This window comes from Sturnira hondurensis, unplaced genomic scaffold (genome assembly GCF_014824575.4).
Source record: "Sturnira hondurensis isolate 20B ecotype Veracruz unplaced genomic scaffold, ASM1482457v3 Scaffold0021765, whole genome shotgun sequence".
In the NCBI taxonomy this organism is placed as follows: domain Eukaryota; kingdom Metazoa; phylum Chordata; class Mammalia; order Chiroptera; family Phyllostomidae; genus Sturnira; species Sturnira hondurensis.
In genome coordinates, this window is record NW_028094396.1 from 426,325 (window position 1) to 444,264 (window position 17,940).

At 44.1% G+C, this 17,940-nt stretch overlaps 1 protein-coding gene across 7 annotated transcripts in view; it reads left to right on the forward strand.

Annotated features, from left to right (window-relative positions):
- Positions 1 to 17,940, forward strand: part of KALRN (kalirin RhoGEF kinase) — a 706,454-nt gene that overhangs the window by 383,444 nt on the left and 305,070 nt on the right. For 4 of the 7 annotated variants that reach the window (XM_037033686.1, XM_037033687.1, XM_037033689.1 and 1 more), the window contains exons 11-12: positions 4,407 to 4,598; positions 15,723 to 15,931. In XM_037033686.1, coding sequence (XP_036889581.1) covers positions 4,407 to 4,598; positions 15,723 to 15,931 — 401 coding nt within the window. The remainder of the gene's footprint in view (positions 1 to 4,406; positions 4,599 to 15,722; positions 15,932 to 17,940) is intronic. The other 3 variants (XM_037033688.1, XM_037033691.1, XM_037033692.1) reach the window with 1 other exon arrangement.

The following is a 17,940-nucleotide window of genomic DNA, read 5'->3' on the forward strand; positions in this document are numbered from 1 at the left end:
GCAGAAGCTGCAACGCAAATCTCTGACTAAGGGCTCTGGCTCCCGCAGGCCCTGCTTCAAAGTCTCAAGGGCAGAGAGGGATTGATATCCCAATACTCATAATCCATTTTTGGCACATCAGTTGGGAAATAGTAATAAGGGGTCAAGTCCAAGGCAGAGGCTAAGAAGCTGGGAAACCGAAGAATGCCTAGGAACTACATTCATCATTGAGGTCGAACTCTGGCCCTGGAGCAGAAACCATTGTTAATTTGGTCAGAAGGTGAACTGAAGCCTGTTGTGATTTCTGCCCCGATTTGGGGTGATAACCAGTATCAGTGTAGTGCTCCAACGCTACTCTGGTTGGTATTCCCTAAGCCTGTTCCTGTTTCAGGACTGTGCCAGGAGGTGGGAGAAACCAGAACATGATTTCCAGTGTGTAAGGGCTCGTGCCAGATATTTGGTGAAGGTCAATGACTAAATATTAGGGTTGGGTGGGATTGATGTAGTCTATAATTGATGTAGTCTTTAGTATCCATGGAGCACTTACTTGAAGCTAGGCACTAAAGGAAAGAGGTAAAGGATAGTTTCTGCCCTAAAGCAGGTAAGACACACAAACTTTTGCTTTGGAATATGACAGGTAGCCTGGAGAGGGTCCAAACAGCTCCCTCTGAGCCCAGAGAAGCACACCTACGCCAGCCTTGGGAGGAAGTTGATATGAGGGTGGACTTTCTGAGGGAGCGATGCCTATGTTCAGTCTTAAAAGGTTAGTAAGCACTGGTCAAGTGGAAAAGCAGGGGAAGAACATCCCAAACAGAAGCACAGAGGCAAGATTCAGTGCAGTGAGTTTCTGAGAGTGTAAGCAATTTCTTGCACAGGCTATTTGTAGGGGAGCAATGTTAGTCGAAAGTGAAGGAAGAAAACAGATGTCAGATGAAGAAGGGCCTTGCATGAAATCTTACCTCAAAGGCAATGAGAAGCTACGGGACAGTTTTAAAGAGAACGGAGGTGTGACTGGATCTGAATTTCAGAATCTTTTTCTGGTTACGATGGGGAGGAGGACTGGGCAGTGGGTAGAGCAGGGAGCCCCGGTTTTAGTGTAGATCCCGTTGCCCTCTCACCTGTCTTTATTGTACCTTTCTTTCTATAAAAGCCATTATCTAGCTTTTCCCTTCCTTATCTAATGTGATGTATTGCCACTCTCCGATTTTAGTCGTATTGATTCAACTTGCTCAGACAAACCATTCTCATTCCCATCTCTGAGTCTTGTTGAAAGTGCCTATTGTGTACCAGCCACAGTGCCTGGCTTGGAGAACCCCAGATGAATGAGACATGGAACCTCCCTTTCAGGAGCAGACAAACCAGTAGGGAGATTCCTCTGGTAGCACATTGTTACTGTGAGCATGAAAGCGGCTATGGTATGGGATCACTGAGTACCGTGGGTGAGAAGAGAGAGTCCTGTTTATGAGAAGCCCTCCTCCTCTGCTAAATCCCGCCCATACTCAGGCTTCTGCCTTCACTCTGTATATAGGCAGGGTAGTGTCTCTGTATACTATATCCCTCTTCTACTCAAAACTGTTTAGGTCTTCCCATGACTTTGGAGTAAAACACCTGAGCATGGCATTCAAGGCCCTTCTTCGTCTGACACAGTAGTGTGATAGTTTGGAGCTTGGCCCCTGAAGCTAGACAACAAGATTTTAATCTTTGTTCTGCCACTTACAAGACATGTGACCTTGGTCAGAAATTCTTGGTGCCTTAGTTTCTTCATCTGTAAAATTGGGCTGGTGTCTATATCAACTTCATAGTGTTATTGCAAAGATTAAATGAGTTAATATGCATATAAATCTTTAGAATGGTCCTTGGAATTTGAAAAAAAGTTTAACATTTATTAGCTATTATTATTCTCAATTTTAGTCATTTTCTCCTTAGCACCCATGGACTTTAATCCCTAATTATCTATTATTGTGTTGCATGCCCTGTTGATGTGTTTTCATATTGTTTCTCTCAAGAGTGATTTTATTCCCCCTGAGGCAGCATACATTGTGTGTGTGTGTGTGTGTGTGTGTGTGTGTGTAAATATAATCTGTACTCCTGAGATGTGTACAGCGTTGGATGCGTGCTACGGTGACTAGCCATCCCGATTTGCCCAGGACCAACAGGCTTTCTAGAATGCTAAAACCAGAAAAGTCCTGGGCAAACTGGGACAAAGTTGTCCACCTTATAAGCAGTGGGCACTTCAGTTTAGCTTTTTATTTATCTTTTGATCTCAAAAGCAAACTTAACTCAAAAACAAGCTTCCTTTGGCTTTGCTACGAGTTTTTATTTGTTGGCCAGAGAATATAAAATTATAACCTCTGTGTTTCTTTGGGGTTTCCTGAGATTCCTTTAAGTTTAAAGTGGAAGATCTGAGTAATTCCTGGAGGTGGGGGTTGGGGGGGAAAGAAACATCTCTCTTCCATCAGCTCTAGGCATATTTCCTAGAAACTGTGGACAGCCTTCCTTAACGTGGCCCACAGCCCCAGAGGTCTTTTACAACTTGCCATTTCCTGTCTCTCCAGGAATTTCCACAACTCTGAGTACAGCCTTCATTTGCTTTCAGGATGGACATACCCTTATTTAACTCTTTGACAAAGCCTCTTTATTCACATAAGGGTCATCTGTTTTCTCATAATCCGAAGGGCTTTTCTTCCTGTTTAGTCCTGGTCCCACTCCATCTCACCTGCTTTGGGACACTGCTTGCTTTGGGCAGTTGCTTTTCAGACAGCATGTCTCAAGGACCCCTGAGGCCACACTTGGTATTCTGTAAAACTGTGTCAGACGAGTGTGCCAGCAGCCTCTGAAAGTTTCCACCCCAATATATTAGTTTGCTAGGGCTGCAAAACAAAGTCCCACAAACTGGGTAGCTTACACAACGGAACTTTATTGTCTTGCAGTTCTGGAAGCTGTAAGCCCAAGATTCAGGTGTCAGGAAGGTTGGTTCTTTCTGAGGGATATGAGGGAGAATCTGTTTCATGTCTCTTGCTTAATTTTTTTTTGGGGGGGGGGTTGGCAATCTTTCCCATTCCCTCCTTGTAGACACATCCCCAGATCTCTGCTCTCAGCTCGACCTGGCATTCTGCCTCCTCAGGTGTGTCCTGACTCTTCACGTGGCATTCTTTTTGTAAGGACACCAGTCATATTGAATTAGAGGCCCAACCTACTAATTGATCTTAACTAATTATATCTACAATGACTCTGTTTCCAAACAAGGTCACATTCTGAGGTACTGGGGGTTAGAACTTTAACATGTGCATTTGGAGGACATGCAGTTCAACCTTTAAGACCCAGGTGTCTTTGGGTGAGACCAAAAAACTCCGTGGAGTCTGGAGGCCTGTTTTCCATGAGCAAAGTAAAGCACCACAGTCAGTCATTGCCCGTAAATCCATTTCAGTTCTTCACTCACTTTGTGTTCGATACTGACTGTTTCTGCTGCCAGATTCACATCGTCACCCGTAACCACTTGTTCACCACCCTCTAGGGCATTTTGTGGTTGTAGGAGTGATGAAGAGATCTGTGCAACTGATTCATTCGCTCCAAATTGGTTAATATTAGATCTTTCTAAAAAGTGAAGCCTGCTAAGGAAAAATTGTATCCATGGCATGCACGTAATAACTATCACATCCTGATGAATAAGAACTATAAGTTGATTGACATTTAAAATGCTCTGGAGAATACCACGGAAGGTACAGACAGGGGTGGGAGGAGTGTGTGTGTGAATGTGCATGTGCCTGCAGTAGCTTCCAATAAACAAGAATCACCAGATTCCTCCCCAGCCTTGCTGCAGGGAGCAAGCCTTCCCTCGGGCACGCAGGGAATAGCCTGCACATCCTCACTCTGGCTGTGACGACTTCCTTCTTTCAGCTCCCGAGTTGCTGACCCTTTCCCCTCTTAAGAGATAGCTCTGTTTCAAAAGATAAACACTAGTAGTTGCAAGGAACTTGAGCAAAGAAGTCAGGCAAGCCTCCCAGTTATTGTTTCCCAGACGATCTTGGTGGATGAGGTATTTCCAACCCTGGCAGTTACAGCCTGAGATGCGAGGGTAATGATGGATTTTCACAAGGGTCCGGGTGGGTCGACGAGCTGATGAGGATTGGGGACTCTCACATGTCTCCTCCCTTCTTTCCAGGGCACCCCACCTCTGAGAAATCCCAGGGACTGAGGAGGCACTCAGCTAGTGCCTCTACATGCCAAGCTGCCAGGCAGGCTGCTAGCTTGCTGGGAGGCAGCAGGCGGCTCAGCACTCAGCTCCTCTGTGCCGGATCAGGGAGCTGTCGGCTCAGCGCCCACGCCTTGCGCTCCAGCTCTGGGCAGCCCCTGGTGGGCTGGGGAAAGGCTTGAAAGGCTTGGTTCGTGACTGCAAGTTGACTTTCTCTCACTGTTGTTGCCGGCAGAATACCTACACCAATGCCGACAAGCTCCTAGAAGCAGCGGAACAGCTTGCGCAGACGGGGGAATGTGACCCGGAGGAGATCTACAAGGCAGCTCGACACCTAGAGGTGCGCATCCAAGACTTCGTGCGCAGGGTGGAGCAGCGGAAGCTTCTCCTGGACATGTCTGTTTCCTTCCACACACACACCAAAGAGGTAAGAGCAGCTAGTGGAGAAGGGGCATTGGTTGGGTGGAGTTGTTCTGGCAAGGGTTAGGTCGGTTTCCTAGTACAATGACCCTCAAGGTATGCCCAGGGTCCTGGGTGGTCTAGGGGTTACTCGCCACCGAGGGTTGATGATAGTAACACTTTTCTCCTGATAGCCTGTATTGAAGTCTCAAACAATATGGGGCAAAATTTCCTCCTCATCTCTAGCGAAGAGGGCACTGCCGAGGCAGGTGGTTTCTGGAGTTTCCAAGAGCACTCAGTCCTCCGCTGGAGAGATGTAGGAACCCCTGGTGTGGAAATAGTCACTCTAAGGGGAAATGAGGATCAGAGACTCCCATTCCACCACGCACCCTATTGCTCCTGCTCGCTGCTTCCTGTCAGAGATCTGGGTCCTGCACAACTTGGGTCTTCTTTGGTGCAACATGAAACATACAGCCTTTGCAAGTGTGTTCTGTGTTATTTTATTTTAAAAAGAAGACAAGACTAAATCTTCATCACGAGCTCTGCTACAGAGTGATATTAAACGGAGTTTGTCCTCACCTTGCCTGATTGTGGAGCAACAGCCTGTGAGGGAAGGGCTGTGGGCGCTGAGCTGCCCTCCACGGAGGAGGAAGTTAGTTGGGCTGAAATCTGACGAAGTTATTCAAGAAGTGGAGACAGGAGAGGAGAGGACAGACTATGTTATATTGCTGGCACAGCAGGGGTGCCTGCAGAGAGGAGGGTTGCAAACCTGCCATTGCTTTGCATTTTTGATTAATACAGAGCATTCTGAAATTGAGTAAGTGGCCAGTGAGGAGGCACATTTAGCATCTTCTCTAACAACACCCTTGGCAGATAAACTCATTAGGTACGTGCATGCTTGTATTCCCACAGGAATTCATTTTAATGGAGTATTAATTAAAGTCTGATGGCTGCGCAGGAAAAAAATTACCCCTACTTAATTAAGTTGATTTTTGAAATTGGAAATGCATTAAGAAGTCTGGATATTACTACTTCACAGGCTCTCTGACACTTTGTGGGAACGAATACAAATCATTGCACTGCCTATCAGAAAAAAACATGAACAGATAATGTTTTCTAAACGGAGATTCCCCGGGCAGACGAAGGGCTGGCGAGCTCCCCGAAGCTGGCTGTGCTTCCTCTCCACGGCCCCCGCGGCCATTCTCTGATGAGTGTCTGTGAAACAAGGGGATTAATTCTAATCCAGGTTTTCCGGCCTGGTTGTCTGCTTGCTTGTGGCTCACCCTGTTTTTAATAATGGTCTCAGCAACCAAAGGCATGTGTATTCTCCTTTCATTCTGAGCCTGGTGCTGGTAGAATGGAGCGTGAATGCACAGCAGTCATGTTCCTTGTGAGGGCTGTCGGGGTACTGGCTGTCCAGGAAGGCACCGCTCCTGAAAGGGTGACCAGGGCTTCCAGGAGCCTTTCTAGCTACATGTCCCGCCTTCTGAACGTGGATCTAGGAGGCTCAGCTTCTAGTTCAGATTCTGCTGCTCTGGAGCTCTGTGATCTTGGGCAAATCACCATGTCTCTGGCCCTGGGTAGCCACATCCAAAATCATGCAGTTGGACTTGGTGGCCCTAAAACTCCTGTGGTCCTAATGTGAATTCAAAATTTCTTTCTTGGGTGGGGCTGGGTGGAGGTGGGGAAAGGAAGAAAAAGCAGGAATGACTGTACAGCATAAACAGTAAGATTTTTAAAGACTTTTTACATTTGATATTGACAATTGACAGTAATTAATAATAGTAGTAATTAAGCCTGAAAGACTATGGGTGATCTACCTAGCCTAAGATTTGGTTCCTTGTAACCACTCAGTGTATATTAGCTAGTATTTTTTAACTGAGTACCTAATGCTTGCCAGGTACATATCATTATATGCAATCCTCAGGGTAATCTTATGATAGAGTTTATTAAATACATGTTCAAGTGGGGAAACTGAGGCTCAGAAAGGAACTTACATAAGGTTACAGAGCTTCTCAGTAGCACGGAGATCTTACCTGTCTTTCCAAACACTGTGCCCTTGTTCCGAACCCCTGCTCTGCACCCTGCAGTCCTCTTTTTCCCTCTTGTGTCTCTTCCTCTCCTCTGCTCGCCTTCCTTCGTCTTACTCCTCTTTTTCCTCCTTACATTTTCATGCCCCAAAGCAGGGGCTTGACGGGGAGGGTAGACCTCGGCTGAGCAATGTAAAATGTTGCCGGGGTTGCAGTGTGGAAGGTAGGAATATCACTGACCGTTGTTTCCCCACGTATGTCTCAGACCTTGTTAAGGTCGGTCCTCTTTGAACCTGTGACTTGTTTTCACACTGAGGCTCAGCTTATAAAATCACATTTCATATGAAATAGTACTAAAGGGAGCAACATGATACTGGGGGAAGGTGAAGAAAGAGAACAGAAGCTAAAGTATATTTAACACCTGTGTGCTATATTATCTATCTAATCAATAGCCATGAGAATTATCATTTTATTCTAATTTTACAGATCAGAGAAATTCACCATCTGCCCAGGGGCTTGTAGCTAGGAGGTGGTGAATGTAGGAATTGACCTTAAATCTTTCTGATTCCAAGGCCCACGCTTTTTCTCCTTTGCTACACAGACTTTTACATAAAGGCCAGAAAAGAGAGAGTGGGAGGAGCTTTCTCCTCAGGAGAAAACAGGAGGCTGTCAGGAAGTACCACAGTGTCTTCCATCAGGATACCAGAGTAGGAGAGAAATTGGGAGCAACTCTTCCTGGATGGAAAGGGGTGTGTGACTGTGAGGATCCTTCTTTTCAAGAGATCTATAACTCTCCGGTCAGCAGATTCTGACTTTTTTTTCAGGATGGAAAGAAAAGCATCATTTTAAGTGGCTGTCAGGGAAGAGCTATTTATAAGGGCCAAACAGGACTTTATATCTGCATGCTCCCTCCCAATCACCTTCCCACCCCAAAACTACAACATGTCTGAGGCAGAGTAGAGAGTAAGACTGATGCGTATGTATGTGCACACTTGCATTCTCTACACACATACATGATTAGGCGCACATGTGTGCACACACATACACTCATAGGTTTTCTCACACATTAAGTACAGCGAGGTCTTGGATGTCAGGGAGGCCTGATTTCCAGATCTAGATCCTCACTGGGCATGTTATGTGCCTTTGGGAAAATTACTTAATCTGTTACTCTGTGATAATTGTCATAATGATTGTTACAAAATTGAGTAATACAATACTAACACCACTTTTTTTCCTGGTAGAAAACTTCCTCCCCAATTTATCCATAGAGCATCTCTGAAGTAGGCTTAATAAGGAGCCTAAGGACTCAACTCAGGCATCATTTTTCCTTGGAATTCTTCCCTGGTGCTCCTAACTTCCTACCCAGACTGGACCAGAACACCATGTATATACCTCCTACGATGGTGCTGGGATCGCACTGAGCTCTTTCTTCTTCATTAAATTTGAAGTGCTCATATGTAGAGTACACGTATGGGTTTAGGTGTGCAGATACAGATTCTACTGTACATTTCTGGAACTATGTCTGATACACAGATGCTGAATAGATATCAGCATCAAAAACCTGCTGAAAAGGTTTTCTTGACAATGGGAAGCTGTCATTTCATTATAAAAGAAAGAAAAAGAAAAAACGGGGACAAAAGAGGAAAAGCCCACTCAATGAGATGGTTTATCTACTCCAGTCCTTTGACTTGACCTCTGTGGACAATGTATATGAAAGGGAGTGGGGTGGGGAATCTGAACTACCTATGCGAGGTTTCTTCTAGGACCTGAATAGTAAGCAGAAGTGGATTATTAGGTAGGCAGAAGAGAGCACCCTTGCATGGTCTCATGAAGAAGGAACCCCTGTGATGTGATCTTTCCACATTCTACTTGGTACTTCTAGGACGCACCGCCTCTCAAACCCTAGTGAGTCCTGTTTGATCCTGGACCTAATGATTTGGGGCTCCTTCCTCTTGACTGTATGCAGGTGTGTCCAACCTTTTGGCGTCTCTGGGCCCCACTGGAAGAAAGGTTGTCTTGGTCCACACAGTAGATACATTATGGCGCAAAATCACAAAGATATCTCATACTGTTTTAAGTAAATTGACAATTTTGTGTTGGGCCGCATTCACAGCCATCCTGGGCTGCATGCGGCCCACGGGCCACAGATTGAACACCTCTGCATCTATAGGCAAACTTCTGGCTTTTTATTCAAGATAAGATTAGTAGCCTATTTACAAGTCTGATAGGGTATTGTAAGTGGCTATGGTTGGTTTTTCCTCTTACAATAAATAGAGTGAATGGATGGTCTTCTGCTCAGTTTCATTAGTGGCCATGGGTGCTATTGGGGTTGTTGGTAAATATTATTTTATACTCTTCCTGCCTAGATATGGTTAACTCCTTCCTTCTTTCCTTCTTTCTTTTCTTTCTTCCTTCCTACCTGCCTATAATTATTTGCTGAGTTTTTGCATGAGTGCCAATGCATAATAGAATGTCATTGTAGGGTATAATTTTGAAGGAATTAAAGCCCCTTTATAGGAGATTTCTGAGCAGGAATCATCTTCATAAATTATTTAACCTAGACTTCCTATCACTCTCCAGGCCGAAGTTCATAATTTTACTTTTTCCCACTTCCTACACCAAAAGATTTACTCTAATTAGGATCGAAGAGAAGACAGAAGAAAGATATGAAAAACATACCCTCCAGGCTCATTTTTCCTGCAGATTGGAGTCTGCTTCACCCTGTTGGCCTTGCTCTGTGACTTCTTGGTGACCGGAGGAGCATGGATGGAGGGTTACAACCTTATAACCATTTCATTGCAGTGTTGTTCATAGTTTCGAGTAATTAGGAACCATCTTAATTTGCCATGTTGGGTGATTCATTAAGCAAATCTACATAATGAAATATTATATAGTCATTATAAATTATCTTGTCAAAGATCGTAATGCATATAAAAAACTATTTCCAGCATGACCATAATTTTGATCACGTATATAGAATAAAGACTAGAAAGAAATGTACAAAGGAGTTAAGAATGCTATGGGTGAGTTGCAAATTCTTTGCATTTTTTTGTTTTATACTTTTTAAAATTTATTTTTATTATTGTTCAGGTACAGTTGTCTTCATTTTTACCCCTCCACCACCCCCACCCCACCCATCCCCGCCTCCCACCTTTGAACCTACCCCCTTTGGCTTTGTCCATGTGTCCTTTATATGTGTTCCTTGATGGACCTTCCCCTATTATCCCCTCTCCTTCAGTGATATTTTCAATTGAAAATCGGAGTCCCAGTAAGTATTATTTTACAAAAATAAAACTTTATCTACACTTAGGAAAGCAATGTGATTTTTTTTAAAGGTGACAAACATGTGTTTGGGATCCTCTTATGTGTCCGGAGCCTCAGCTGTTAGTACACATTGTGCTGAACTTTCCAATACCTTCTTTTGTCTGGGGATGAGAAGGCAGCTGGCTGTCGGCTGGCCTGGAGAGGTAGGGAGGGCAAAGGGGAAGCGTTTACCAAGTTCCCCCTTTTTTTCCCCATTCAATGAAAAGACATTTGTAGCGAGTATCCTCTGCTCCTCGGAGATTTTCCAGTCAGAATTCTCTTTCCTTACTGTGTGTCCATGGAAATGCTATAATTGCTGGGCTTTCAAAATACCATTTTTTAGATGTTTTTGTAGTTCTAATGTGAAAGTCAAGTTAACAAAGGAATGTGGCCAAGACCATCAACATTAGCCCTTCATTAAATGGCTTAATTAAATGCCCATTTCCATTTGTTTCTAACCTTGATAAATCATTCTTCTTGTCATTACCTGCTCAAACAGATACACACATGTCCATGCACACACACATGACAAATACTGGACACTCACACCTGCACATGCTCCCCTAAACACCAGTCTGGAGCCAAAACTAGATCAGTCTTCAGACGGAGTGATGGCCTCAGACAGCTTCATGTACTGTTTCCCTTGTCAGACTGTCGTGGTGTGTATTTAAGAAGTAAAAGCTGGCAGTCGATGCCAAAGAAAAACAATCTCTTCAAAACCAGGGGAGGGTGGTTCACCCTGTGGTGTTGTCGGTGCTCCTTTCGACACCTCTAGCAGTCAACCAAGGGTTCAGCCCAGGGGCAGCCTGACTGCACCAGCGCAACAGGCAATCACCAGAAGCCGTATGATTTCCCTGCCCCTCCTGGTTTCTCCCTCATTTTTCCCCTGCTTCTTGCCTTTCCAGATGCCCTTTACCCAGGCTGTCTCACTGTGCAAGCAGAACAGGGTCCATGGGCTAGCTCCTCCTGAACTCACTGGTTTCACTATGAGAGCTAATGTGTAGGGCTTTGAAATGCTCCCTTAACTCTACCCCTGCCAAGGTTCTAGAAATTCTCAAAGTAGGCCCATTCTTTTGGACATACGTATTTCTGGCCACAACCATGGGTTCTCTGAGAGAAGTAACACATAAAGCCATGTAAGTGCATGTATCAGCATGAGCCAAGCAGCCATGGCCAAGCAGAGTGCAGAACCCTACACAAATGGGTTGCAGTGCAGGTGCATTTGATCAAGAAGAGAGGGTCTGGAAGTGGCTGGAGCATGACCTCCCCTTTCTGGGGAGCGGATGGGCTGATGGAGAAGGTGCAGTGCTAACATGTTAGACCAGCGATTTTCAACCAGTGCCACAAGAATTTTTAGGACATGCAGTGCCTGACTGTTTAGTCAGGGGCACCGACCTCTCTTCCCTCGGTTTGTCAAATAAAAAATGACAACAGCCAACACAACAATAAGCATCCAGAGGGAATGAATCAAAATTATGCCCATTTTGGGTCATATCTGAAAATATATTTTTTGGTGTGCCACACAATTTTAGTAATTAGTTGATGTGTACCGTGAAAAGAAAATGGTAGAAAATCGCTGTTAGACTCTAGATAATGAGACAATAAAGAGGAACCAAAATGGAGAACAGGAGGAAAAAGTGTGTGGTCACTGCTCTCAAGCCCCCTCACTCCGTAATTTTACCTGGTTCTGGCGATTATTGGCTTGTGGTGGCCTCAACTGAGAGATCACTCAGACTGGGTTTCACGGGCTGCCCGATAACTAGTAAATTATTAATGAAGCGGCCCTCTAATTTGGATTCTTTTCAAAGCAATGCAGGAAAGTTCTTCAGGGATAAGTCAGGTGGACACCTGTGCAGAAGGAGACCTACATGACATTCAGATAGTAGAAAAATTGCAGCCTAAGGAATGGAGTATTGACCTTTAATCACAGTTCAGTGACAGTGACGTTTGTTCCTGTCCACTTTAGGCCTTAGATTCTGCTATTTAAGTTTGCTGCCACCAGGGGATGACTGTGTGCATGTGGTTTTGTGGGATTTCAAGTAGCTGGCTTTCTACTCAAGCTTTCCAGGTTGGAATAGTATCTTAACTTGGTATCACAACTATCGTCAGCCTGGTGCTCCACTGTCTGAACTTGGGCTGTCTCAGTGTCAAAGCCGTGACTGGGTTTTCAGTGTGGAGAGGCACTTCTATTACTGCCTTCTTCTTTGTATCAGTTTTGAAGAGAAGCCATAGCCTGTTAGAGCTAGAAGAGATTTTAGAGACAAGCAAGAGGAACCACAAGCGTACACACACGCTCACTTCATTTCAAATGCGAAGCAATTGAAGTAAGGTAGTTTTCCCCTGGTCATGCAACTAGCCAGATTCAAAAATTATCCTCGGTAAATATCAGTTCTATTTGAGAACTCCTTTCCCTCTGGGGTTTCTGATTGTTTTGTTTACAAAAGGGAAAATAGAGAAAGATGTCACTGACCTTTTTGTCTCTAGTGCATCGATCTCCTTCCCTATTTCCGAGTCAAATTCTATTCTACAACCAGCAATTTGGATGTTTTGTTCTCTTGAAGATTGACCTTCCTTTCCTTATCAGTCTGCTAACCACCGGACTGACCTGCATCCAGTCTTATACTTGATCGTTTATCTCTTAGCTAGTTTTCCTCAGCAGTAGGTTTTAACTCTACCTTGGACAAGGGTTTCTGTATAATATAATACAATATAGGAACTCTGAGAAGTCGGTTTCAGTACATTAATCAAAGAATATTTGTAGGGAGGACACATATTTCTGGTATTGACGTCAGAGGACAGTGTGTAGTCTCAGATGTCCCTGGTCCTTTTGTTGATAACTGTGCCCCCTCATTTTTGGGGCAGTTTTTTTTTTTAAAGATTTTATTTATTTATTTATCTTTAGAGGGGAAGGAGAGAGGGAGAGAAATATCAATGTATGGTTGCCTTTTGTGCGTCCCCTGCTGGGAGTTGGCCTGCAGGGAACTGGACTACAACCCAGGCATGTGCCCTGACTGGGAATCGAACCGCGATCCTCTGGTTCGCAGGCCCGCGCTCAATCCACTGAGCTACACCAGCCAGGGCGGGCAGTTTTTATCTGTGACTTTCCCTGCCATGTAACTGCATGACCTCCAGGAGGAGGGAGTATCCTGAGTCACAGTGGATTTCCTCAGAAAGGAAAGATGCTTTCTTCCCAGACCTACACCAGAGGCGTTCAAGTTTTCATTAAGGTGCGGGGAGGACGTGCCAGTGGTGAAGCCATTAATATGGCTTAAGGGTGGTACTGAGAACAAACGTCTCTTAAATAAAATAAAATCCTCGAGATACCTAAAAGCCTCTTTTCTATCTCATTTTTGTATCGGTGAGTGCCAGACTTATCCTGCTCAGTCTTCAGTCTCATTGCCTATGCTCCATTGAGACATCAAGTTTATTTTTCTTCTCTTAAATTGCCTGTTCCATATACACAATTTGCATCTCTCATCACATCTCTGTTGCTCCTTCCTTCCTAATATCTGAACTTTCCAGTCTCTAGGCTTTCCTTAGATATCCTAGGACAAAGCAGCAAAAACAGGAAAGAGGGGCCCAGCCCACCCTAGTAGATTGAAGGACCAAATCCATGGTTGATCTTTTACCAAATTCAAGTTTTCCCCCTGCCTGCTGGTGGGAGCTAGAGACGGCTTGCATCAAAACCATCTTTTAAGCATGATGATATCCAGCATTTACGATATGCCAGGCACTGTTTCTAAGTGATAAATAGATATATTTATTTATGTGTATATATACATACAGATATACAACACACATATTTGTATATATCAACTTAGTAATCTTCACAGCTTTGTGAGGTGAAGCACTATTATTATCCCCATTATATTGATAAGGAGAACTGAGGTACAGGGGTTATATAGCTAATAAATAATAGAACTGAAGCTTGAAACTTTTGACCACTGTGCTATATTGCTTCTGTATACAATTTTTTGTTCAGAGAATTCATTACCTTTTACCCAAGGACTTCAGCACAATGGGAAAATGGTTTTGCTTTCTAAGTAGAATGACAGTCAGAAAGTATAAAGTAGCATTAAAACTACAGTGACCAGTATACGGAACTTCCTATTTGAAATGAGTACATTCACACTTGTAGAAATATGTCCCCCAGCTTATGAGGTCTGAAAAACTTTTGTGCTTTTATAACAAAAAGCTGATTTGTAAAGAAAATAAACTGAATTACACCCAAACTTCAATCTGCTGAATGATGGGGACACTGAATAATAATTCGGTTATAGATGTCATCGCGATGCTACAGGCTTATTAATAAGGCTGTATGTTTGTTTAAAGCATTAACAATAAGTAAATCATTCCATCTTCATAATCTCTGAAGTGAGCAGGTGGTTCTTATTCATCCCATTTGGTAGGTTAGGAAACTGAGGCTCAGAGAGGTTCGCACCAGTCTAAGAAGGACATTCATTCTGTGCCTCCGGGGCTCATTCATTGTGTTACCTCAACCTCTTCTGACACATCTAGGGCCTCTGCTGCCTAAAGAACAAATAATCACTTGTCTGAAATATAAAGACTATTTTTCTCTCTTTATTATTTCTTTTCTCACCCCTTATTGCAAAGGCTGTTCCATGATTTACCATACTAAGCCAAATAGATGAAATAATATTCCCAAGGTGGATATTTACTCATGTTTTTAACTTCCAGAAGTTTAGAATCAGAAAGTAACTAGCAATTTTATTTGATGCTTTCCCCAACCTATTTTGTACATGAAGCTATGGTGATAAAAGGGTATAGTGATTTTACTCAAAGGCACCACAAGTTATAGGAACAGTAGGAGCCAAAACCTGTATCTTCTGACTCCTTCTATTAGTTTTCTCTCTCTACTGGGTATTTCCCTGGTAAAGCCCTGCACTTATCTTTCTTGCTAGCCAGGTGAAGACTCCTTGTTCCTAAGCAAACACCAGGCTCATCTTCCTTCCATCACTTTGAAAGTGCCCGGGGAGAGCGGTTGGAAGTGGAGTACTGTGACAGGCCACTGAGGACCTAGTTTTATCAACAGCAATGAGGCAAAGCTATCAATAAGGGAGTCTTCAGTAATTCAGCTAAACTCTTCATCATTTTTGGTGCTTATTCTGCTCAAAACACTACACTGAGCTGTTTCGAAGTTCTCTGACAGTAATGTCATCCTGACTGTGTTCATCACGTCAAATATCATGGGGGAAATGTGCCCATACTGGTTAAGATAAACTACATACTTGGCATTCAGATTTCTAACCAACCTAGCAATCCCACAAAGAACAAAATGATTTAACATAGCATACATTTCCTTAATTAATCTTCATTTGATTCTGATTGAACATCACATTCTTGTTCACTTACTTGCAAAATGATGCTAAGTTTCTAGGAATTTGACATCTGGCTGCCTAGAGCAAGTATGCAAAGCCCTCCCTTTCCTCCTTTCTGAAAGAGAAAATAATATTTGTTCATCTAAGCCTCCTGTTCTTCCCACTCTCTCAAAGATGAGTGATCTCCCTGCTCTAAAATTATACAACTTTCCCTGTACCATAAGGAAGCTACGCCAAAGTGCTTCCCATCCTTAGGGAATGTAACACTGATGGAGTAAACTTAGCCAAGATGGATGATAAATAAAAATATAGAAATACAAACTGACCCGTAAGCTGCTGATGAGAAGGCCAGTCGGACATTGCACTGACTGGTTGAAGGTAGGTTACCTGAACCCCAGGCAGACTTTCTTGCCCTTGCCCCTGCCCCGTCCCCGGTCTCTCCCATCTGCCCTGAGTGGAGTCTCTGCTGTCTCCCCACAGTTGTGGACATGGATGGAAGACCTTCAGAAGGAGATGCTGGAAGATGTCTGTGCAGACTCGGTGGATGCGGTCCAGGAACTGATCAAGCAGTTCCAGCAGCAGCAGACTGCCACTCTGGATGCCACACTCAACGTCATCAAGGAAGGCGAAGACCTTATCCAGCAGCTCAGGTCAGCGCCTCCCTCCCTGGGGGAGCCCAGCGAGGCCAGGTCAGCATGGGCAGTGCTTTCCAGTGTGAAATGCCTCGGACTGGACGCGAGATAAGTCATGTCCTGGTCTTGGCTCAGCCACAGCCAGCTTTGTGGTCTTGTGTGATCTTCAGTTCTTCCATGTGTCAGTTATAAAAATGCCTGTACCATATTCAACTTGAGTTAGAAATGCAAAAGTAAGCAGAAAAGTTCTAATGCCCAAAGCGTTATTTGTCATTCACCATGTTATTCAGCAATCAATAAATAACATAATTACAACAAAAAGTAACAATGAACAGAAAAATAAATAATATCTTCATGAAGAATTATAGCATATTTATTCATATGGAAAAAGGTCATTATGGAAGGGAATGTTCTCTGGCATCTGATCTCAGGCTAAACTCCGAACTCCATTGCCCCAGTCGGCAAAATGTGACCCAAATGGTTCACTTTGGCCCGCGAGAATGCAGCGTGTGTGATGTCCCCCCTCTTCTTCATTACACACTTACGACTTTTCTACCATTCCTTGCTGCCTAGAAAATGAAACTCCTTCTGCACCACCATAAATAAACGTAACTAATGAGGGAATTCCTGTCTAAAACCTTACAGTCATCTAGAATCATCCACACCATTGCCTCCTTTCTGTTGGTATTAATATCCAGTCTCTTGGTCCTGTCAAGAGCACTGACTCCTCAGATAAAGTCTCTTGAGCAGGCCCTCAGCAGCCAGCCCCACGCCCGGGGGCTGTCTAAATAGGACCTGATGGTGCCTTTGATGCCTGCCCACGGGGACTTGTTCGTATCCCAAGTCACTCAGTGTTGGGACCCCTGGCAGCTCTGGACAGAAATAATCTCATCAACAAGTCCCAGGCGAACCCATGAGCCTGGGGGAATTACTTCAGTTGAGAGGGCTTTTCCCCTTCATATCAGTTTTCATTAAATAAACAACGAGAACTTACCTTTCAATGGCCCAGGCATGTCTTTCTGTAGGAAACTAATTATTTCTAGTGTAAATATGCACATGAGATGTTCTGAGTCTTCCTGTTGCATACTAACAAGACAGCCTCTTTCCCTTGGTCCCCCAATTCTTCTTCATGAATATGTAACATTTGACAATTTTGTCTGCCTATCTAGGAAACTCCAGTTATTATTTTTTTCTCTAAAGAAAATTCCACATAGTGAGCAGTCACTTAACCTCTCTGGGTCTCAGCTGCTTTGCCTGTGTAATTAGGGGCTCGCTCTAGGAGATCTGTCAGCTCTGGAGTTTTGTGATGGCTTATGTTTTCTCTCCAAATACTTTTCACAAGCTTCTGGGGATGGGTCTATGGAGATGCCCCTTGCCCTTGACAACTGCCAGCCTTGCACAGTGCTCAGAGGCAGAAGCTGCTCAGAGGTGGCGAAGGCAGTGATGAGGCTGATGCCAGTTCCACAAATTTAAGTTCCATGGATTTCAGAGAGGACCATAGGCCTGTGCCCAAGACCCACTGGTGACCATTGTTTCCCTCCTATCCTGACTCTAGCCTGTGCTCTCCTCCCCGATATCAAGACCAGTCAAAGAGAAAAAGAAGTAAATGTGCCCAGGGGACCTTGGCAGGATGCCTTCCGCACATTGGGGCACACATCTCCTCTATGTCTGGCTTCCCGTCATCTCTGTGATTCCTAGTGAGTGTGACACTGACGTGGGTGCTGTGAAACATGGTCTGAAATCATTCTCTTCCTTCTGGAAGATGTGTGATGGAGAAAGACTGAGAGAAGCAATCAGAAAAACAATCGTATCCTCCCCAAAGCAAAGTTCTCAACTAATGCATAATGCATAGTGCTGACTACATCTTTTCTATGCTTCATGATTGGGGGTCCTTGCCATGGTGGGGTTTCATGCCCAAATAGGCCAGGGTTAGGAGGTAGAATTGGGAGCTCCCTGAATGATAGAAGGAGATGATCTTGACATACTGGTCTCATGCTCCCTTCAGAAACAACCTGAGCTCAGATACCACTGCTTCTGAGATGAGCACAGGCTGGCGAAGAGGACTG